The sequence below is a fragment of the Neolamprologus multifasciatus genome, chromosome 2 (genome assembly GCF_963576455.1).
Source record: "Neolamprologus multifasciatus chromosome 2, fNeoMul1.2, whole genome shotgun sequence".
NCBI classification, from domain to species: domain Eukaryota; kingdom Metazoa; phylum Chordata; class Actinopteri; order Cichliformes; family Cichlidae; genus Neolamprologus; species Neolamprologus multifasciatus.
Genome location: NC_140440.1, coordinates 1,786,222 through 1,809,392, shown reverse-complemented (window position 1 = coordinate 1,809,392; position 23,171 = coordinate 1,786,222). Strand labels below are relative to the sequence as shown.

At 41.1% G+C, this 23,171-nt stretch overlaps 1 protein-coding gene across 1 annotated transcript; it reads left to right on the top strand.

The window, feature by feature from the left end:
• The first annotated feature begins 291 nt into the window (after positions 1 to 291).
• slitrk2 (SLIT and NTRK-like family, member 2) lies at positions 292 to 20,495 on the top strand. Its single transcript, XM_085178785.1, has 3 exons — positions 292 to 15,288; positions 15,516 to 19,014; positions 19,091 to 20,495. The coding sequence occupies exon 1, from the start codon at positions 1,200 to 1,202 to the stop codon at positions 3,891 to 3,893; it is 2,694 nt and encodes an 897-aa protein (XP_085034911.1). The 5' UTR covers positions 292 to 1,199; the 3' UTR covers positions 3,894 to 15,288; positions 15,516 to 19,014; positions 19,091 to 20,495.
• The last annotated feature ends 2,676 nt before the right edge of the window (positions 20,496 to 23,171 follow it).

Below are 23,171 nucleotides of genomic sequence, written 5' to 3'. Positions count from 1 at the left end.
ACTTTAGAGAGCAGACACCCCCCCCCACCAAACTTCCATTTCTAAAACCACACACACACTGATAAACTTATAGCATCCCTTATTTCTAGATAAAACTTTCTCCTTGCTTGCAGAGACAGGAGTAAAATTCGCATTCACTTTGGGAAAAGATAAGTTTGCTATGCGGTCGGAGTCAATAAAAAAGACGTATCGTTTTGCGGGCTGCTGGTTTCCTTCTCAGCCCGTGTGTGTGTGTGTGTGTTGACTGTGTAGGTGACGTAACGGCCCCATGGGCTCCTTCCTCTCTCTCTCAAACACACACGAACGCAGTCGGGCAGCAGCAGCAGCAGCAGACGCTCAGTGCTGCTCTCAGTGTGCGGAGCGGAGGAGGAGGACAACACAGGCTGTAGTTATGTCTCAGCTCCGGGAATATTTCTCTCCTGTACTTCTCTTTCAATCACAGCGCTGCTTTTTCTCCTGTTTTCTTTCTGCGAACTCACTTTTGCCCTCCTCTTTTCTTTAAAAGGGAAAACGAAGAAAAAGAAAGAAGGTTATAAGGACTGCCAGTCGTTCGTCATGGTGCGTCTTTGCGCAATTTTTCTGGATCTTTTTTAAGTGCTTTTTCCTGCCTGGACTATAATGGAGCGCCTCTTCTGCGTGGAGTGGAAACGAGGCAGCGTTTCGCGGCCACTGTCTCCCTGTGAATATTTGGCTGCAGCTGCTGCTGATCTGCGTGAAGCCGCTGAATAAATCGGAGCTCTCTTAAAGGAAAAAGAGGGTTGCAGTAAGCGGCTTTTTTTCTCTGCCTCTGACAATGTGCCAAGTTCATCCAACAAGCAGGATCCCGGCGATTCGCGGTGGTTTGTGTCTTTTGCTTGTCAAGGATAGATTACATTTGTGAGGGATTTAAAACAGTTTTTGGAAATCATCGTGAAGGTCAATGGAAAGATTTGCGCATCCCCTGTGCGTCACGGTCCCATTTTTTATACCAAATAACGGCGGTGCGCCTTTTCCCCCCGCGCGCCTCTGAGCTTGTATGAGCGCGTGTTTGTGTCCGTGTGAGCGCCTCTACCTCCTTTTTTCTCCCCTCTCTCCCTACAGTGAGGACTCACTCCCAGTTTTTTTTCTTTTTTTTCCCACCCCCATATCTTCCATCCCAGGCTCGTGCAGCAAACTTAAATGCTGGATCTATATTTCAGCGACCTTTCCTGGCTGTAAAAATGCTGAGCGGCGTCCTTTTGCTGAGCGTCCTCACGGTCACCAGCCTGTCACCGTCCAAAACGGAGAGCCGCAAAACTTCAGCCTCCAAAGATATCTGCAAGACGCGCTGCGTCTGCGAAGAGCGAGAGAACATCCTGAACATCAACTGCGAGAATAAAGGATTTACCACCGTCAGCCAGTTTCAGGCGCCTCCCAATAAAATCTCCCAGCTTTTTCTGAACGGAAACTTCCTGTCACGGCTCAGCGCAAATGAGTTCGTCAATTACGGCAATGTCACCTCGTTGCATCTGGGAAATAACGGCTTGCAGGAGATCCGACCGGGCGCTTTTAATGGGCTCCGCTTCCTGAAGCGGCTCCACTTGAACAACAATAACTTGGAGGTGATTAAAGAGGACACGTTTACGGGATTGGAGAGTTTGGAGTATTTACAGGCAGATTATAATTATATCAGTGCCATCGAGCCAGGCGCTTTCAGTAAGCTGAACAAGCTCAAAGTATTGATCCTCAACGACAACCTGCTGTTGTCTCTGCCTCCTAATATCTTCCGCTTTGTGCTCCTCACGCATTTGGATTTACGTGGTAACCGACTGAAGATGCTGCCCTTTGCGGGGGTCCTGGAGCACATAGGTGGCATCATGGAGATTCAGCTAGAGGAGAACCCGTGGAACTGCACCTGTGATCTAATCCCCCTCAAATCCTGGCTGGACACCATCTCTGTGTTTGTGGGGGACATAGTGTGTGAGACGCCATTCAGGCTGCATGGCAAAGACATCACACAGCTCATAAAGCAGGATCTGTGCCCCCGCAGGAACGCAGGGGAGCGTGTTCACCCTGCCTCCGACTCTCATTTTCCAGGGGCCCTGGCCCCGACCTACCACCCTGGTATTAACACCCCCACCCGAGCCCCAAAAGCTTCTCGCCCTCCCAAAATGCGCTACAGACCCACCCCTCGCCTCTCAAAGGACAAACACGTCTTTGGGCCCATAATGGTTTACCAAACACGCTCCCCTGTGCCCATGCTGTGTCCCAGTGTGTGCGTTTGCACGTCACAAAATCCAGAGAGTGGACTGAACATCAATTGCCAAGAGCGGAAGTTACACAACATTACTGAGCTTCACCCCAAGCCCTCCTACCCAAAGAAACTCCACCTCACTGGTAACTATTTACAAATGATTTACAGAACTGATCTGACTGAGTACAGCTCGCTGGAGCTGCTGCATTTAGGGAATAACAGGATAGCAGTGATTCAAGAAGGCGCTTTTGAGAATCTCACAAACCTCAGACGGTTATATCTGAATGGGAATTATATTGAATCACTCTCTCAGTCTCTCTTTGCTGGTCTGCAGTCTCTCCAGTATCTCTACTTGGAATATAACATCATCAAGGAAATTTTACCACAAACATTTAACTCACTTCACAACCTTCAGCTGCTGTTTCTCAACAACAACCTGCTGCGATCCCTCCCTGACAACGTGTTCGGGGGCACCATGCTAACAAGACTCAACCTGCGGAATAATCATTTCTCCTACCTTCCGGTTCGTGGTGTTCTAGACCAGCTGTCTGCATTCATTCAGATCGACCTGCAGGAGAACCCCTGGGACTGCACCTGTGACATCGTCGCCCTCAAAAACTGGATGGAGCTGTCCAGTACCAGCGTGGTGGTTAATGAAATCACCTGTGATTCCCCCTCGAAGCATGCGGGGCGCCTGCTGCGCTCCCTTCGCAATGAGGCCATCTGCCCTGAGCCCAGCGAGGTGCCCCCACTGCAGCAGGCACCCCCTACGAAAGCTCCCACATTAATCAGCCCTCGCACTGAACCCCCCACCCCCTCTTCCTCTTCTTCTTCTCCCTCTTCTTCCCCGTCTTCTTCTTTCAGCTCAGTCAGCCCCACTGAATCCCGCCTCCACACCCCTGAGTTACACCCCGAGGTCCCCCTTTCAGTCCTCATACTTGGGCTCCTTGTGGTTTTCATCTTGTCGGTCTGCTTTGGCGCTGGCCTCTTTGTTTTTGTTCTAAAACGGCGCAAAGGGGTCGAACACATCCCCACAGGAGCTAACAACTTAGATCTCAACTCTTTCCAAGTGCAGTATGGCTCCTACGCTCCTGAACCAACCCAAGACAAAAGCTCTGAAAGCCACGTTTATAACTACATTCCCCCGCCCGTGGGCTCCATGTGCCAAAACCCTATTTACATGCAGAAGGATGGTGAACAGGTGGCTTATTACCGCAACCTGAAGGAGCTCAGCTTTGGGCCTCTGGACACAAAGAAGGACGACATCCTCCACCGCAGCCCAGGGGCCTACACCATCAGCACAGTGGATTTTATGGATAAATCTCCAACGTCATGTGGCTTGGTCACCCCGGAGCCTCCTGAGATGTTGTATCAGAACTTAGGGGAAAGGCCCAACAAAGAGCTCCCCACAACGGCAGGCATCCCTCCATTCACCTACAACTTTTGCACTCTGCCTAAGAGACCTTGCATCGTGCCCCCCTATGAGGCTGCCACAGCACGGAGGCACATCAGCAGCCAGGACAGGGTGAACAAAACTGTGTTGTATGGCACCCCGAGGAAATACTTTGGGCCCGAACACCCTTCTAAAAACGAGCACCCACTCCTGCTCCCTGGGAAGCTAAAAGCAGAACCCGACTACCTGGAGGTTCTGGAGAAACAGACTGCCATGAGCCAACTGTAAGATAGTGACAACGGCCGCATTCGTAATAATCACGCTGTTACTGTAATAATAGCCCTCTCTATATATCTATCTTATCTATCTGTGTTCAATCCTACATGACAGACTGGAAGTGAACAGAAGCCTCTGATGATCTTTTTTTCTCTCTCTCTTGCTTTTCTTCTCTCTCTTTTTTCTTTCCAAGATGTATAAAAGAAATATAAGAAGTATATTATTATGCAGGTCTATTTTTTTCTTCTGGAAGGTATAAATTATTTCTTCATTTTTGGAAAAAGGATATTCTAAAAAAAAGAAAAAGACTTTGATGACAGCAGGTATCCAAAATGGGCAGGACTGTGTACAAAAACTGTATTTTATTTTCCCAGTGACAAAGACAAAAAGAGTTATTCTTTGTAGAAGAGGATTGACATTCCTGTACATATTTAGCCTACACAGATAAATGGTGAGTGTTAAAACCATCAAAGAAAACCTTTTCAACACCCGAGAAATGGCGAAATCATATGATACTTATCCCAGAAAGTGCCTTTGCACTCAACTATTTTAGCAACGATGCTCTCTGCAAACTGGAAATGTCCTTTTTTTTCTTTTTCAAAGTGCTGTATTTTAAAGAAATCTTTATGTAAAATAGAAGATTTATTTGTCCGTTTCAAAAGAAAAAAAAGAAAAAAAGTGAACTCGAGACTGGGTGTGAAGTTATATGTTGGTTCCTGCCAGGGAAGACCATATTATTTTGCTATGTGTCTTTGGAGCTGTACAACTTCTAGACAACATTGTATGCTATAGGGGAGCAATACAGTGCGGCAAAGCAGCGCAATTAAATTTTCACTGAAGCACTTTGTCAAGATCCTGAGCTGGGAGTGAATTTTGTTTCCACTGTGCATGATTATTTTTGGATGTGGCGTTACGCTGTGCCGACTGCTGTGTGTGTGTGTGTGTGTGTGTGTGGTTACAGCCAGAGAAAATGAAAATAGAGCCTGCCTGCAGCTCCTCCTCCTCCTCTCTCACTCACTCTGTCTGTAATGAAATGTGATGGGCCCTCTAATGATTGACGAGATTTCTTTTTTTCCCCTTTTCTCCTGCAGCTGAAAGATATTTGCTGCATTCCTACCAAGCAGCAGATGTCAGTGAATGTCGGCTTCTGCTCAGTCATCATTTGCTTGTCCAGGGAGTTTACAGAAGTGTTGGCGAGTCATGTCCAAGTGACCCCTAAGACATTTTTTTATTTTTATTTTTCTTGACTGTCTGACCAGATTTAGCCCAAAGATCTACATGTGTTTCTTAGTGCTCTGGGTCTGGGTTCGGGTTTGCTGGCTGTCTTGCAGATGTACTGAAGTGGAAAACTGGCTAATCATGTCTAAGGCTGTCAGACTATAATCCTGACTGAAAGGGTCAGGATTATAACCTTGATATCAGAGGGCTGAAGAACTGAATATGGTTGAAAAGTGAAATGGGAAAAGTCATCATTGTAAAACAAAGCTTGGATCAATTCTTTCAACCTTGAATTGTGTCTATGGGGAAGTTTTCTGTAGATTAAAGCTTGAAAAAGAAATAGTGGATAGTCAAATTAGCCATGTACTGCACACCAGGCAGATTTTAGAGCAGGGGAAAACTGGGTTAAATTTTCTACAGACATGATGGTTTAGACTTTTAGATCATACCTAGCTATATTTTCTGTGTTTGTAGAGCAAACAAATGCAGCATTTGATCAACCTTCGTTTGTCTTTGAGATGGCAATCATCATACAGCTACTCATCATGTACAAACCAGTACTAATGGGCTCTTTAAAAAATAGAACATTGTTATATATATCTACATATAAATGATTCTTTCTATTTCATGGTAAAATTTGCTTGAGACCGTCTCACTCAATATATATATATATATATATATTAATGATGTTAGTTTGGAGACGCATGCTCGTATTTTTGAAACACCAACATGTGATGCACGTATCTCTCACACTTTAAGTTTTGAACCAACTTTAGCCTTTATTTAATTCTTTCTAATGTGCAGAAAAGATTTTCAACCAAATTTAGACATAAAGGAACGCTTCTTTAGAGGTCACAACTAGATTTATCCCTAAAATCAATCCTGCTTGGTGGACAGGATTTGTAGCAATGTGGCAGAAGAAGACGGCCTCTATTTTCCCTTTGTGACTCAATATACGTGATGACTTCTTTTTCTAAACATCTTTTCACCTTTCACTTTATAGCCTCATAACATCACCTGGTGGCTGGCAAATCACAGGGGTAGAGTTAGGGTTGGACTGCATTCTTGGCAGTTTAGAAGACATTATCTTCTGAGTCTCTTACATACATTTTGACCTTATACATCTTGTGTCAGGAAATTTCTTTTTGGGTATTGCAAATAGGTGAAACTTGCACATAAAGAAGTCAATGTAAACCAGCTCCAGGTCTCATCGGGTCACCAGCAATCATGTGGATGTTAAGAGTTTAACCAGATGTCAGTGTTTTGTAGTTCTCTGGCAAAGCTGCCTTTTTAAGTTATTTTCAAGAACCTTTTGCAAGGTGGGAGCTTCTTTGTGGCTAACTTAGCCATTCAACACTTCCTTGAAAATCCATCCCCAGTGTGGGTCACTACAAGGTTCAGTTTTTTCTTCAACAGGGTCAAGGGTTTGTCCAAATATATCTTAAGTGCTGCTTGTATTGGCAGAAAAGAAACCAGCTGGACTTGAGGGAGGTATGTAAATAGAGAATGTGGCTTTTTCTTTTAACAACTGCTCCTTCTTGAGCATTTTAATCTTGCAGGAGAGAAGAACTGTCGTTAATGTTGCAATTAAAAGTAGTAGGTAGCCCCTTGTGAGTAAGCAGTAAAAGGAAACTTGAAATAGAGGGCAGGCTGCAGTATGCAGAGGGCTGACAGCATTTCTCCACATGTAATGCCAGCTATTTGGGTTCTATTTGGCTACTTTGTGAACTTTGCATTGAATAGAATTGTTCTCAGGGTGGGGGTACCATTTTGAGGAGCAGTAAAAGAAAATGTGCTGCACAGCATTAAGAGGTCTGATTTTCCATGACAGCAAGCTGCTGTTGGAAAATGACTGCTGTTTGTGTCATCCCCCTCTACACTTTTTGGCCTGTCCTCCTCTCGTTCGCAGGCGTGCGACATGGATGAACTCTGCAGGCCACTCTAATGCTAATTCTGTTTTCTGCCCTTCAAGTCCTACCCAAGTTGACATTGGCTCTTTGTATTCTGTGTGAATGGCCTCCCAGCAGCCGAATTCTTCTCTTCCCTCACTTCTTCCTTTTGTATGTCCTTTGGCTTGCTGCCCTCCTTCACCTCCTCCTCTGTCTTTTGTCCTTGTTTTCCTGCCTCTGCTGGATAACTCCAGGCTATTGTGTTGCTGTCCAGGGTGCTGAAATGTTGTCGGTAACAGGGCCTCGTTCCAATCTGATGGCTGGGACCAGCAGAGAGTCTCACGCCAAGGAGATGAGTACGTTTTTACTCCATTTCATTGAAACGGTTGTATTTTCCAGTGTTCTTTTTTTGTCTGTTTTAATTCAGCTAGAAATCCTTGCTCTAAAATAGGTCTGCTTAAGCTTAAAGGCATTGGGCGAGCCGTGCATATTGCATATGTACGGTTACATGTGCTGGTTTGCTACAAGATGATCTGGTTGCACTGAATCATATGAGAAACTATAGTTTAGAAAAAAACACCTTTCAAATGGAAAGCAGATTTTCAGATCTTTTTACCACATCTCCCAGTCGTGCAATGACAGAACTATGGACTTTCTTTTTTTGCTTGATTTTTTTTAATCTTGTATGCTTGATGTCTTCATTTTTATGGTGAACCTATGTCACTTTCTTTTTTGTTCACCAATCAGTTGTTGGCCCTCGCATGGCACCAGTTCCACAGGTCTGTGCTGTTGACCTTTGAATGATGTAAGGCCTGTGCATAAGATGAATTCTTACAACAATTCTCTTTGTAGCTACACAAATGGACGCAAACATGTGACCATGAATCAAATATCAGCTGGCTGCAGCTTTCAACAGTAGTTTTGTCAGAACATTGGTGCTCAGACCTGCAGGTTCGGCCCTCCTGGTCCTCTCCTGAACCTCCAGAGCATAACCGTGATGTTCACCATCAACATAAGCTGGTGGAGTTTGAGTTCATCCAGATGCAGAAAAAGATACTGATTGGAGAAACAGCTGCATGAAATCTAGGACTACCACAACAGCAATCTGGTCAATAAACCTGCCAGTTGGGAAAATGACAAGAAAGTCCTGGGTTGGCTTGTTACCAGTGACTGAACTTTCAAAACAACGATATGAAAACCAAAAATGGTAATTTACTATATGAGAAAATATACCTGGGCTAAAGAACAAGATCATCATAGTTCAACATTTATCCCAGCAAAAGTAAATGAACTGGTACATAAATAGTGCTTTTCTACTTTATTTGAGCGCTCAAAGCACTTTCTTATTTCAAGCCTCATTCACACAAGTGCTTTTTACCCAACATTCACACACTCACACACAAGAACTACATCAACTGACCATAATTATCTATTTGTCCAATGAGAGTTGAGCTACTTACATCACTGGATCATTGGATTGCAAAGTTCCCGTATTATTTTTGTAAACTAGTATTAGCAGGCAGGAGCCTGACTTTCTCTCAGTAGGCAGTTTTTTGAAATAATATGGTTTGCAGCCAGACTGTGTTCCTGAGCAAACACACTGCAACCCTGAACAGGTAATAATAATAAAACAAAGCTCTTTCTTTTTAATGTTGTTCTGCTATTCCCACTGAAACACCTCATTTACTCCAAATCCTCACATTTTCTCTACCCGTTCCCCTCTCTTTCTTCTTCCTCCCTCTCTCGCTCATGGCCCCTTAACTTTTCTTTTTTGAGACAGCGTATCGAGTTGCTTTCATCCACGGTTTCTGGTGCAAAGGCGCATGGCGTGCGAGAGGGTAGGGGAATGCTGCGGTAAGCTAAGCTGTGAATGCTGTCATGCGGGCTTCCTTTTTAACAAGCTTCACCATTTCAGCTGCCGCGTGAATGGGAGGGGAGAAGCAAGAGATAGGGAGAGAGAGGGAGTGCTGTTCATTCCTCTCCTTTTCTGAAAATGGAGTGATTTTCCTTCCTTGGGCACAATAGGTCCTCTGTGTCTTTTTAGTAGCTGTGAAGGAAAGAGAGGGAATGCTAGCACGCGGACATGAACACACACACACACACACGCACACACACAGAGGGGATAGAAAGGAGGGTTGGAACATGTGCAGCCTTGCACACCAATGAGGAAGCTTTCTCCCCAGAACACTCTCCTCTCTTATCTTGCAGCTCTGGGACTACTGTGTGTGTGTGTGTGTGTGTGTGTGTCAGTGTGTGAGACAGAGAGAGAGAGAGAGAGAGTGTATTCATATATTCATATATGCCAGGAGTGAACATCAGTAATTTTTTTTCTGTTTCTGTGCAATTCAAATGTATAAACAGGTATTTGAAATTCTCACTCTCTCTCTCCCTGCCTCTCTCGCCCCTCACCTCACTCTGTCCCCTTGTCTCTTTCAGTGATATGATAGAAGACTATAAATTGGTATTCCTATAGTGCGGCTCAATGAGTGGATAAGCGATTCAGAGATGACTTTGAAGCATAAGGGCTGCTGCTTTGAGTTGATTTATAATAGGCATTTCAGTGGGACTTTTCTGTATCTGTGTGTGCACACGTGTGTGTGTGTGTTTACTTTTTTTTTTCCTTTTCTCAACTTTTGTGCATGACTTCTGCTTTCACATACAGTATATGTTTTTAATCGTTTTGCTGCAGACTGCTGCAATCCATTTGGTTTTCCTACTCTGTTTGTGTGTGTGTGTGTGTGTGTGTGTGTGTGTGTGTGTAGCCGTTCTCCATCAGTCTGTTTAGCCATTCCACTTTACTTGTACTTGTAGTGTTCACATTATCCTCTGCTGTCATTTGTCATTCACAGATTTGTGCCTTAATTTGAGTTACAGTACCATCGTTTCACTTCTTTTTTTTTTTTTTAATGTCGCCCTCCCTAATGCCTCGAGGTCTGAAGTTACCGGGGAGTCATATTTATGTGAGGTGGATAGTGGGGAGGTGATTTATTTAATCTCTTCCATCTTAAAATGTGTAAAAGAGCGACATTAGTGCTGAGCCTGAAGCATTTGTAGCTGAAGTATAGATCCAGCTCTGCTCAGAGGTGCCTCAGTTGGGACTACAGATGAGACACAGATGGCAGGAAGATTGCTGTGCCTTTTTTCTGCTGCTTCTCATGGACTTATGTGAAATCAGGGCATTTTTGTGATTTGCTTGTGAGCACATTACACAGGGTTTGTTTCTGTTTTACACTTTAATACTTTTCTACCTGTTGAGGTACAAAGGCTTGCCACTGGTCTTGCACCTTCTGAGGTACACTTAATGTACCCCACAAACAGGGGGTACACATTTGTAGCTTATGGAGTTTGTAACATCAGGTGAGAATTTTGTAGCTTAATGTAGCAATAGAAAAAAAATTCCGTGCCATGCAGGGATGCATTAAGCTGCTTCATATATTTGATAGTGTTTTTCTGGTCATATTGATCTGTGCTAACATGCATGTGTCAAACTTGTCAAATTGTATTAATAGGTTTCCATTTATCTTAAATAAATTTGAAACAATAACCTTATGAGATCTAAGTACTCCTAAATCAAACTGCGTGTGATCAGATTATAACATTTGTGGGTTTTTTAAAAAAATTGTTCTCCTAAGAATTTACAATCAGGGGACAGAAGAGGCCAAAATCATCACTGGTATTGACCCAAACCCAAACCATACCATATTTTTCTGTTGTAGAGGAAGGTGAAAAGGGATCTCTGGTAAAAAAAAAAAAAAAAAGTGAATAGTTTTTGAGGTGTGTCAGTTTGTGAAAACCTTGGAGGACAGTTTAATAAAAATAAGTTCATAAGTTGCATTTTTCAATTGCAGTGTTAGAAACCTGGGTTATCATTGATGACTTACCCCAACTGCAGTTTTGCCCAAGTAAAACATAACATAAGTGTTATTATTCCACATGTTTTGTATCATATTCCTAAAAATATTCAGCAAAGGTAATCCTTTAACTCCTGGTAACCTAAGTACAAAGTGTGGTCAGACAGGAAGACTTGTCTGAACACATACAGGAAGCACTTTTTAAAAAACATTTTCTGTTATCTACTGTCAATATGATATTTTTACTTTGAGTCCAATGGAAAAAAAAACTAAAATGGGATGGATGTTAAGAATTATCAATAAAGTAAATGCCATTGACACAGTGAGCAGTAGAAGATCTGTTAGTTCAGCTTGATAAATTGAGTCAGCATGTTGAAGTCGGGTAAAAATGCAGCCACTTCATATCCGGCCTCAGGTCTCATTTAACATTTCAAACAGGTTCAATCAGCTCAGATCTGAAAGGCACACTATTGTTGCAGTTCAAGTCTCGGTCTTAGAAAACACTTCCATGAAAGCCACTAAAATGTTGCTCTGTCTTAACTCAGGGGGTCTCAGTCTTAGCTTCATTTTTTCTCAGTTACTTTGTTTTTAAGTGAGTAGATTCACATGTAATCCAGTCATCTGGGAATGTCAGCAACAGATTTAAAATGCTCCAACACTCTGTTAACTGGAAGACTAAATTACCTTTATCAACCTAAAATAAGTTCTTATTCAGTGGAAGGACCTGTCTGACCTTTTTTAATGACTGCCATCTGGTGTGTGTATGTAGTAAATGTGAACAGTTTTGAAAAGGAACTTCTTCAAGCAAGCAATGTGACATGTGTGCTCAAAACTAACTACTTTAGAAAGCATTAACATTGCTCAGTCTTAGCAACTTAAACAGGCACTTGTATTTTCAATGTTAGCAGACTCAAGCCTGCTTTTGTAATTTCGAGAGGGAACTGCAGTGTGCTGAGCTTTCTTCAGTAAAACAGCCAAGAGCAGAGGCATCACAGTTAACCAAGCAGGAGGGAGACATGCTCTGAATGCAAGGCACAGCCCACTGAGGTGGTTACATGTTATCAAAGTGTAATTACCTTGTTCACATGTAATTACAGAGCCTGATTAATACCTAATGGAGCCATGATTGCCCTTGATTAGATTATTGATTTGCAGTGTTTTAAAGGCAGTGAGTACACAGCCATGTTAACAGCTGTCTGGCTTAGTGTGTTTTAATGGTTACTGATCATCTTAAGTTGGTTTTAATACTAACAGTAGTTTATATGTAATGATTATATGCAATATTGGACTTTAATAAAAACCTCAAAGAGGTTGAAGTCACTGAGGATTTTCAGATTTATACAATAGATCCATCTACTAGGCGACTGAGGGGCAGCACTGGTAGTACCAAATATTTTTCTTTTGTTTGTTTGCTTTGTTTTATTTTATTCTTTATTGTAAATTTAGTAACTGCCTGGGTGTTGCTCAGGAGGTAGAGCAGGTCATCTACTAATTGGAAAGCTGGTGGTTCAATCCCTGGCTGCTCCGGTGTACATGCCAAACATCCTTGGGCATCAATTGCAGTGTTAATGCTAGACAGAAAGCACAGAAAAAAGTGTTTGTAAGAATGGGTGAATGAGGCATGTTGTATAAAGTGCTTTGAGTGCTAAGAATCAGTCCATTTACCAAAACCCCTTGTGACAAAGTCACTACAATTTTACACCTAAGATGGTTAAGACAGTAGAGCAAGCTACAGAAAAGGCACATGGCCATGCAACTGTTGTATGTGTAAACAAGTAACTCTGTAAATGTAGAATTTGTCAGGGGAGCTGTTTGACCCTTTTTCTGACCCTGCAGTAACAAATCGCTGTATTTATGGACCTGTGTGTCCAAATTTAGACAAGAAAAGCTGGGTTTGTCTTTGCTTTTTTTGACTTTATCGCACGATTTTAAATGACATTCAGAGCTACCTGGAGAGCTTGTTTACACTAAAATGATATTTCTGTTGTTTAAGGACTTTAAACTGTACCTACCCTGGATATATTCGTGGTAGGTATATGGTTTCTCGTGTGTTGTGCTAAACGACACAAAAAAAAACCACTCCCTCACCTAGTCAGAGGGGTATGACAGAGTTGTATTCGACAGTCGGTTTTATCAGCTGCTCTTTGTTCTGAGTGTCTTCAGGCAGTGATGTTGTGTATATGACACTGACTGCAGCAGCTGATTTCTAGATTGATAAAAAAATGTTCAGCTTGTCTGTGTAAAGGGTTGAATGTCAGAAGTGTTTGAAGCAGAGAGGCAGATTGTGTTCCTCTGCAGTCTCAGGTCTCTGTTTGTCTGTGGTGTTAGCTGATTGTATTCTAACAGGATCCTGTGGGGGAAAAAATAATTCTTAAAATTCACATTTGACTTTAGAGGTGACAGTAAGAGTTCAGGACAAGATGATGTGTTAAATAAGATACATAGGTACATATGGAAAGATACCAGTGACTAAGTAACGGACACTGGTATACTGGACGCTGCTTTTCTGGAGATGGAAAGGTTGTGGCACGAGATAGGAGACTCATTTGGTTTCGAGTCATTCTAGCTCCTACATGCTGCATTACTCTAATCAAGGTTCTTGTACTTTCCCCTATCAGTCTACAGGATTGGATATCAGAGGTGCTGAACCTGGTTGTATCTTTTTCAGGGATGGAAGCGATACTGCTTTGATCCAAAATGCTTTGGTATTAGATGTCAGAAGTTGTTTGACAAGTTATATTGGATCGTGCCTGCACTGTGAGAGTAAAAAAAAAGAAAAGAAGAAAAAACACCAGATTTTAACTCATAAGGAAGCAGTAAACCAAACTGTGTTGAGTCTACCAAAAAGAAGAAGGATAGATGTTTGTGTTTGAGCAAGGTTCAAGGTTACTTTATTTATACCCGTAGGTAAATTAGCTTTGCAGAAAAATTATAGCATTTGGCATCCCTTCATAAAACACACACCTATTGAAACCGGACAGGCACATATTTGGTAATTAGATAAGATGAATCAAATATGTGCCTCTTCGGTAAACCTAACAGCTTTCAAAGGAAAGGTTTTGCACTCTAATGCAGGGATATTTTCGCAGGCTGTTCTGTTTTTTAATGACCTGCATAAAACAGCAGGGTTAGAACACATTGTGATGAAGTAAGATGTGCATTTTGTAGTCCATCTTCTGCACATTGTAGTTTCAACAAAGTGGACGTCCGGTATAACATAGTTTAACCCTCTGGGGCAAGGGCGTAGATTTGGCATGGACGGAAGGGACGTGTCCCCACCAATATCCAGCGATTATTGAATTGTCCCCACCAATAATTTGATCTCTTCGAGTAAAGAAAAACAAACCCGATAGTAAGAAAAAAACGATCTGTCAGCGTCTCATTCAGCGAGCGGAGCAGAAAGAGTTAAATTACGTTCTCTACTGGAGTCCTACGTCATGTGACAAATATGGCCAATGTGATTGGCTGAGCCTTTCAGGGAGCTCTGTTTAGTTTCAGCAGTGGCAAACCTGCGCTGCGAGGAGGAGAGGAGGACGGCAGCGCAAAGGAAGAACCTGGATATAAGAAATTGTTTTTCAAAGAAACCTGTAAGTCACTTAAAGTCAAGTTCACTCATATAATATGTCCGTCACAATATCGTTACAGGCTATGCTAGGCCATACATGCCAACACTCACGATTTTTCCGGGGAATCCCGAATTTCAGTGCCCCTCCCAAAAATCTCCCGGGGCGACCATTCTCCCCCCAATTTCTCCCTATTTTCCACCCGGACAACAAAACTGAAAACCATATCCCAGACTGGCCCAGCCAATTCCAGTTTCCAACAATGGCTACTATTACTGCAGCTACTTAGTTTTAATATTACTCTTACTCTTACCCAGAAAGAGTAATATTACTCTTATTACTCTTTCTGGGTCGCAAAATAAACTTTTAACACATTTTCAGGTGAGAATGTAGCTGTGTAAACGTCAAATAACTTTTCACAACTAAAGCACTGCTTTAGTTGTGTTTTATTTGTTGGTGAGTAAATCGTTTTGGCTGAGATTAAAGTTATTAGATTAAATTAGATTAAATAAAACTTTATTAATCCCTCGGGAGGATTCCTCTGGGGTTCTCACATAGCTGAATAAACTGCTGTGTGAAAACAGCAGTTTATTCGACCATCTACGCCAGCGTCCAGTTATATTTTAGACAGCAAGGAGCAGACGGCAGGTGACGTAATTCTGAAGGCTAGACCGTCCTTTCACAGTCGCTCATTTCCGGTCTACCCGGCTTTCGGAGGACCCGGCCCACTTAGACCACAAAGGCCGGGTCCTCAGGTGGACGCAGCCTCTGAATTTGGACACCCCCGGCCTGTTTCCGGCCAGACAATAATAACGGTGACATTTAACTTATTTTATCCGATAAATAAACACTGTAAGATTCAAGTTTTTTGTATATATATGTACATGTATATCCCCCCAGCCCCTTTGAATGTGTCCCTAATTCTGAGGTCTCAAGGTTGGCAAGTAGGTGCTAGGCTTGGTCCACATCAGTCTAAAATTGTATGTAACCATGAATAATGTGATGCCATGTCCACCAGGAGACACTGGACAGTATAGATGTAAAACCAATATGCCAGCAGTTCATTTTAGCTACTGAGAGGAGCAGGCATGTGTTTGTTGTGTGGGGCACCAGTAGTCCATGTCTGTTGCTGTAACAGTAGTTCATGTTTAGAATAAAACATCCCGGCTCACTGATCTGATAGAGGGCAGTAGTGCCTAAAATGTTGCATAATGTTGCTGAGAGATCTTTTACTTTGTGGTAATCTTAGATGAGTAGTTTTATGGACAAAACCCACCAGATCATTCAGTGTTCCCTTAGTGCTAATGTGTCAGAGATGTTGATGTACTATAACTGAAGTAATGTTGTTAAGTCCTTAAAGTCATATTCTTTTATTGTCATGACTGTATTTGAAGCTATTTTTACTTATGTATACCTGATTTATATGGAATATGGCTGAAGTAAAGTAAAGCCTAAAGTCATTTGTTTAATAGTAATTTAACATTATATAATTCACATATAAAACTATGAATTGTAATTTTAAATGGTTTAAAAGCATGTAGAATAGCATATGTAGGCAAGTATATTTCTCCTTTTTTATCAAGAAGCAAAAACAAAAAGGAAAAAATTAGAAACGGGGCAGGGGTCGATGGTTGAATCATCCGTCCCCACCAATGCCACAACCAAAACTACACCCTTGCTCTGGGGTCCAGGGTATAATTGGCTGTTTTTAACTACTTTTGATTTTACCTCTATATTTCACCTTTAAAAACTATTTATCTTGCCCTGTTTGGTATCATTATTTTCAGCACAACCTCAAAGATCTGAATTTTTTCATTTTGGCATACTATATTAGCACAATTGATCTAAATTCAGACAAAAAATTCAAAATCCGAGTAGAAAAAAGTTATATTTTTTTTACTGTAAAACTCACAAACATTTTTAACAAATCATTTTCATAACTTGAAATGCAAATACAAAAGTTATATGGTACTATTTACCTAAAAATGCAGCCAAGGCCTCAGGCATTTTTTATATAATAATAATTTAATAATAAATTAAATCTATTTACAGAACAATCAGGTGTTCTGCATCAAATAAGAAGGCACACGAATTATTTGTGCCAGTCCAAAAAATAGTTTGTGTTCAGTATGAGACAGAGGAGAACAGCAAAGGCCTAAACCCTGCAGGTCTGACAGCAGGAGGTGTATCATCAATCCAGTTTTCCATGTGGGAACAGCGTTTACACTGGAATCTGCCTTTGATGGCATTTTTGGAACAAATGTGACATTCAGCAGTATAACTGACACACAATACAAGACAATAACTACACAACACACTAACTATAGCCTGCACAGCAAATTCAAAAGTGTTAAATGTTTTGGTGTTAGTAGTCTTAGAGTTAATTTTACTCTAAGTAGAGTCACATTCTTTTAATGTAACTCTGAGGTGTAAAATGATAGTAGTTAAAATCGAGTGTTAAAAATGAGTGTTTCTATTTCAAATCTGGAGGTGTTACAATGGAAACATTAACTCTTGACCTCTTAACTCTGAACTCCTACAGGGGCTATGACACCAATAGAGTAAATTCACAGACTCCGCCCCCTGCACGGCTCCAATCGAAGCTGAAGTGAAGCCGTTTCAGAACATTTTGCTCTACATATTTGAGTTGTTTGCCATGCTTGGTAAGTCATTTTTTCAAAGATTGTTTCAATTATTGTTATTAGCTTTTACTTCTGTGGCTCTTTGGAGTTGAGACAAAGCTGTGTGAAAGGCATTAGCCATGTTGCTCGCTGATAGCATAATATTCTGTTTTAGCTAGCTGAAAGGTATTGTTTGCGGGCAAATACCACAGCCTTGAAAAAAAGCTTGCAGGTGAATTTTCAGTCAAATTTCTTGGTTAAATACACCTAAAACAATGTCTAGAATGTGAAATGTTGGTATAATGGTGCTACTTGAAGCCTGAAAACGATCTCCCATAAAAAACGAGCAAACAGCAGTAGCAGATGTCCCGAGTCCCGACTGAGTTCTACGTTAGCATTTAGATCCCTCCAGAGTTTTGTGCACACGGTTTAGGTAAAAATTAAAAAGGTTGAGGTTTTACATTTAGTTCAGTATTACCTGTTGCCTGTGTCTTTGTCTTTTGGGAAAATACTTTACACAAGTAATGGCTCAAAAAGGATTCCTTTTTTTTTTTTACTGTGCTGCAATTGATTTGTGCCATTAATTAGTGTCAACTAATTTTTATTCAATCTCCACATAGGATATGCTTGTGAAGATGGAATATGGGGGAGAGCAGAAGTGCGTTGAAGTTCCACAAAGTGATGAATGAAGGACATGTCTATTGTATTTTGTATTTATTGAAATAAGTGATGAGAATGCTGTTATTTGCATTTACCAGCTCACCTATGTCAGACCTTTTGATAAACGAAATTCTAATGAAAGTGAGAACATGTACACTGTTACATCTTTAGAAAATGTTTTGAAATTGTGGTGCACAGTTCAGAATAAATGTTTTTCAAAAACCATTGCGTCTTTTTAGTAAATGTTTATTTCCAAAAGAAATTTCTAGAAGTTCAGAACAGTAAAATTCCCGCTTTTTAGAATTAATTAGAAGATAACTCTTATGTAGTTAAACTAAAATACTCTTTGAGAGTTAATATATAAACTCTTAACACCAAGTGTTAAATGATCAACTCCAGAGAGATTTGGTGTTTAACACTAAATCAGAGTTAACATACCAACTCTCCAAAAAGAGTTAAATTAACACTCTCTGGTGTGGACCCATATAGACACTTTAAAAGTGTTGAAATCAAATCTGACAGTGTTAATTTGGACATGCTGGATTTGCTGTGTGCAAACACACTAAACGTCACTAATGTCTCACATATGAAAACTTGCTTCCTCTCTCTTTCTTTTACTCGCCCGCTTTCCTTCCCTGGTGTCACTCCTAAAACTTCCCCTTCTCCCTAAACAACCAAGTGCCACATGTTGCAATATCATTTTTTTTTTTGATTGGCTGACATGGTAAACTTTAACACCAATAGGGAAGGGGTGCTTTTTCATTTTTTCACTCACAAGCAGAGAGTGTTTGCTAGCGCTGTCTGTAGTTTTTACTGTTCTTCCCGCTGTAAACACCACTGTTTTGTTCAGAAAAAAACATAGCGTGTATTTCTTTATCATAACTCTGGTTTTACATGGCCTATCGACACAATTCAAAAACTGGTATATAGTTTGAAGTCCACACTTTCTACCCAAGTTGAAATAGAGACTCTGAGTCGCTGCATCTTGTAGCTGTGTCGTCTTAAATTGGTCATGTGATTTTGATGCGCTGGCACGTCCCTCAACCCCAGAGGGTTAAGAATACTAGTATACGTTTGTTTCAGTTCTCAGCGCACAGCTCCTCTCGTCTCCTCCTTGTGCGGAGGTACATTTGAAAAGCACTCAGTATTCTCTGCTCATGTCCGAAGATTGTGTCAGTCAGTGCAGCATATAGAGTAAAGACAAACAGAGTGCTTGGATTTTGAACATTTTTGGAGACTGATTTTATTTTTTAAAGAACAATAAGGTAAGTTATCAAACTTGTATTAAATTTAAATTTGTACCTCACTGCTCCTGACATTACCGAAAGTCCGTTAACCTCTTAAGCCCCAACGCCCCCTGATACGGGGGCAAAAAGCAGGAGATCAGGTAGGCTTGGGGCTTAAGAGGTTAAAGTTAGCTCACTAATGCTAACTGACTTAGCTAATCATTGCTACACAGCCTCTTAATAGGTAAAACTTTACTCAATGAATGCGTTGAGGCTTCTTTTTGGCCATAAAAACTAGCTATCTTTATCCTGGCCCCTTCAAAATTTAGTTTGTTTGGATTAAAATGAAAAGTCACAAATTTGAATCTTGTTTTTTCTGCTTTGCTGAAGTTGACGCAGTAAATACAATTTGGTACTCTAAATGTTACAGCAGGTAAACTCCATGCAAAAACATAGCAATGACTGTCAGCTGCAGAGTTAATGCTCAGTAATGTTTGTTGTGAGCTACTCTGAAAAATCCATTGTTACTACAAGACTACTGTCTTATCTAACTTGTTTTGAGTACACTGTAAACCAGAATTTACAGTGTAAAAAACAGAAATATGTGCAGATCCAAAGAATATTTCAATTTATTAAAACCTGAATCTTATTTTGTATTCTTTGGGATCTATTGCTACTGTTTTGCTACAGTTTTACTCTGTTTGACTGCTTCTGCATTTATCAAAGAAACTCCTCTTCTAGAATCTTGATGCTGAAAGCTCCAAAGAAATGAAACTTTCATACTACTGTTTCACATTTAAAAACAAATCTGTCTTCATTAACTAACCTTTGCTCATGGCAGCTTCTCCTCTTTGCTAACTCATATAAGATTTGACTAGGGCTGGGTATCGTCACTGATTTCTAGAATCGATTCAATTCCGATTCACAAGGTCCTGAATCGATTCGATTCGATTCAATTGGATTTGAATCTGGAAAATTTTGCCTCAGTCAGAAATATTATAATTCAGATCAGTACATTTACATATTTTTGTATCTATAAAAAGGAAGCTGACACTTTCCAGACTTCCAGAGGTGTAAGCATCACAGCAGATGCCTTTGTGTCAAAGTAGCTGAAGATAAAACACAGAAAAACATGAAGGTGATTTTCCTGGCCTGGGATTTTATAAAAATATTCTGCAGTACATCAAAAACGAAAGAATTAACCAGCATATGAACATTACCTCTGAAGTTACAACGGTTTTATTAGAGACACAGCTAAGCGTTTTGCATTTTGCATAATTTTAAAAAGTTTAAATTTGTTCAGAAGCCTATTGAACGGCAGAAATTTGGTTTTCTTTTCGGAAGTAAGTAAAAGGAAAAAAAAAATCGGCCGACAGCGCTGTAAATAACGGTAGTCTTGTGCGTAACAACCAAGCAAATAATGCAGAAAACAGATTTCAGGGATAGAGGGGAAACTGTTCTTGAAGTATACAGAGAGAGAGAGAGAGAGAGCTGTGCATGAAGTGTGATTTTATCGTGGTGGAAGCAAAACAGCAAAAGTAAGAGGGAATTCATGACGATGTTTATGTGAAGCGCAGTTTGGATCTTCTTTTGCTGCTGGTTTTTGCTGCTCCAATATTGTTTGGAGAGAGATAAAACTAACAGCTTTAGAATCAGTGCAAAAAGGGCATAAACACAAAGCGCGGACCCGCCAAAACATCAGAATCAGCGAGCTGTCGGCTTTCAGCCCTGACCGTGTCCGTGCCGTCGGGTGAGAAAGGCGACATCTCACTGATTCTGATCCGCAGGTCTGCACTTTGTGTTCACGTCTTTGTGCAGAATCCGTGTACCTGCTCTCATTTACTGTTTTAGCTGTTTGCTGGTTGTCAAAGTTTTGTGACGTTTCACCTGAGATTCTGGTAAATATTTCGGGCAAAATACATTTATATTAAAAAATCGATTTAGGATTTTAATGAATCGATATCACGTTATCTAAGCCAGAATCGATTTTAATCGATAAATCGATTATCAAAACCCACCCCTAGATTTAACCATCAGAAATAACTCTATAGATAGATATAAAACTTACATTTTTTCTAAAAATGTAAGGTATATTTTGTAGAATAAATTTTAAAAGCCAAAACACAAATATTCAGATAACATAAGTTTAGTGTAAAGGATTAAGAGGGTTAAGGAATGAGTGGTTTCATCTGGATGGAGTAGTCTCACTGGAAGTAATACATGCTTTTCCTGGATTTTTAGTTTGGCTTCTTAAGCTGTTTTTGGGATTAGGTTTCCTTTCAATCTTAAGTTTCCATCACGGTCAAAAAGAACCTAGACAGACAGATATTTCCTGTGACAGGAGGATGTGAAGAGGTGAATCAATTACGCTCAGACAGCAACATGCTGGGGAGAATATAGACTGGTTAAGACATAGAGAGGCTAGAAAAAAACAGCACAGAGCAGAGTGGTGGAGGCCCGGAATAAGGAGGAGTAAAAGGAAATGCAGAGGAGAGAATCAATACTCTTGGTTCAATAGACCGATTGGACTGGGTTTTGCTAAAAAGGTGTGTGTAGGAATGAATGTGTGTACTATAGTGTGTTTAGACTCATGGTTCTGGGTAGTTGGGTGGATTATACAGGGTGGGCCATTTATATGGATACACCGTAATAACATGAGAATTGTTGGTGATATTAAAGTCCTGTTTGTGGCACATTAGTATATGTGAGGGTGCAAACTCCTCAAGTTGGGTGGTGACCATGGTGGCCATTTAGAAGTCGGCCATCTTGGATACAACTTTTGTTTTTTCAATAGGAAGAGGGCCATGTGACACATACAACTTATCGGTAATGTCACAAGAAAAACAATGGTGTGCTTGGTTTCAACGTAACTTTATTCTTTCATGAGTTATTTACAAGTTTCTGACCACTTATAAAATGTGTTCAATGTGCTGCCCATTGTGTTGGATTGTCAATGCAACCCTCCTCTCCCACTCTTCACACACTGATAGCAACACCGCAGGAGAAATGCCAGCACAGGCATCCAGTATCCGTAGTTTCAGGTGCTGCACATCCCGTATCTTCACACCATAGACAATTGCCTTCAGATGACCCCAAAGATAAAAGTCTAAGGGGGTCTGATCGGGAGACCTTGGGGCCCATTCAACTGGCACGACGACCAATCCACTTTCCAGGAAACTGTTCATCTAGAAATGCTCGGACCTGGCACCCATTATGTGGTGGTGCACCATCTTGCTGGAAAAACTCAGGGAACGTGCCAGCTTCAGTGCATAAAGAGGGAAACACATCATCATGTAGCAATTTCAAATATCCAGTGGCCTTGGGGTTTCCATTGATGAAGAATGGACCCACTATTGTTGTACCCCATATACCACACCAAACCATCACTTTTGTTGTTCCAACAGTCTTGGAGGGATCCATCCAATGTGGGTTAGTGTCAGAGCAATAGTGGTGGTTTTGTTTGTTAACTTCACCATTCTCATAAAAGTTTGCCTCATCACTGAACAAAATCTTCTGCGTGAACTGAGGGTCCCGTTCCAATATTTGTTTTATCCATTCTGCAAATTCTGTGCGCCGATCTGGGTCATCCTCGTTGAGATGCTGCATAGCTGGAGTTTGTAAGGGTGCCAATTGTGAGTAGCTAATATCCGCCGACGGGATGTTTGACTAATGCCACTCTCCAGTGACATGCGGCGAGTGCTACGCTGTGGGCTCTTGCTGAATGAAGCTAGGACAGCCACTGATGTTTCTTCATTAGTGACAGTTTTCTTGCGTCCACATTTTGGCAAATCCAACACTGAACCAGTTTCACGAAACTTAGCAAGCAGTTTGCTAACTGTAGCATGGGAGATGGGTGGTCTTGTAGCATTGAAATCTGCTGCAATGACCCGGTTACTGTGTTCACCAGATATCAACACAATTTAGATCCGCTACTCACGTGTTAACCTCTTCGACATGTCAATGGCTGTGAACAAAGAGAAACTTGTAAATAACTTATGAAAGAATAAAGTTACGCTGAAACCAAGCACAGCATTGTGTTTCTTGTGACATTACCAATAAGTTTGATGTGTCACATTGCCCTCTTCCTATTGAGAAAACAAAAGTACAAAAGTACTGAACAAAAGTATCCAAGATGGCCGACTTCTAAATGGCCACCATGGTCACCACCCATCTTGAGGAGTTTGTCCCCTCAAATATACTAATGTGCCACAAACAGGACTTTAATATCATAAGTTTAAAAAACAAATCATTCAATAGCAACA

What these genes read in the sequence shown, in the direction of transcription:
- slitrk2 (XM_085178785.1), top strand. Translation starts at nt 1,200, where the DNA reads ATGCTGAGCGGCGTCCTTTTGCTGAGCGTCCTCACGGTCACCAGCCTG.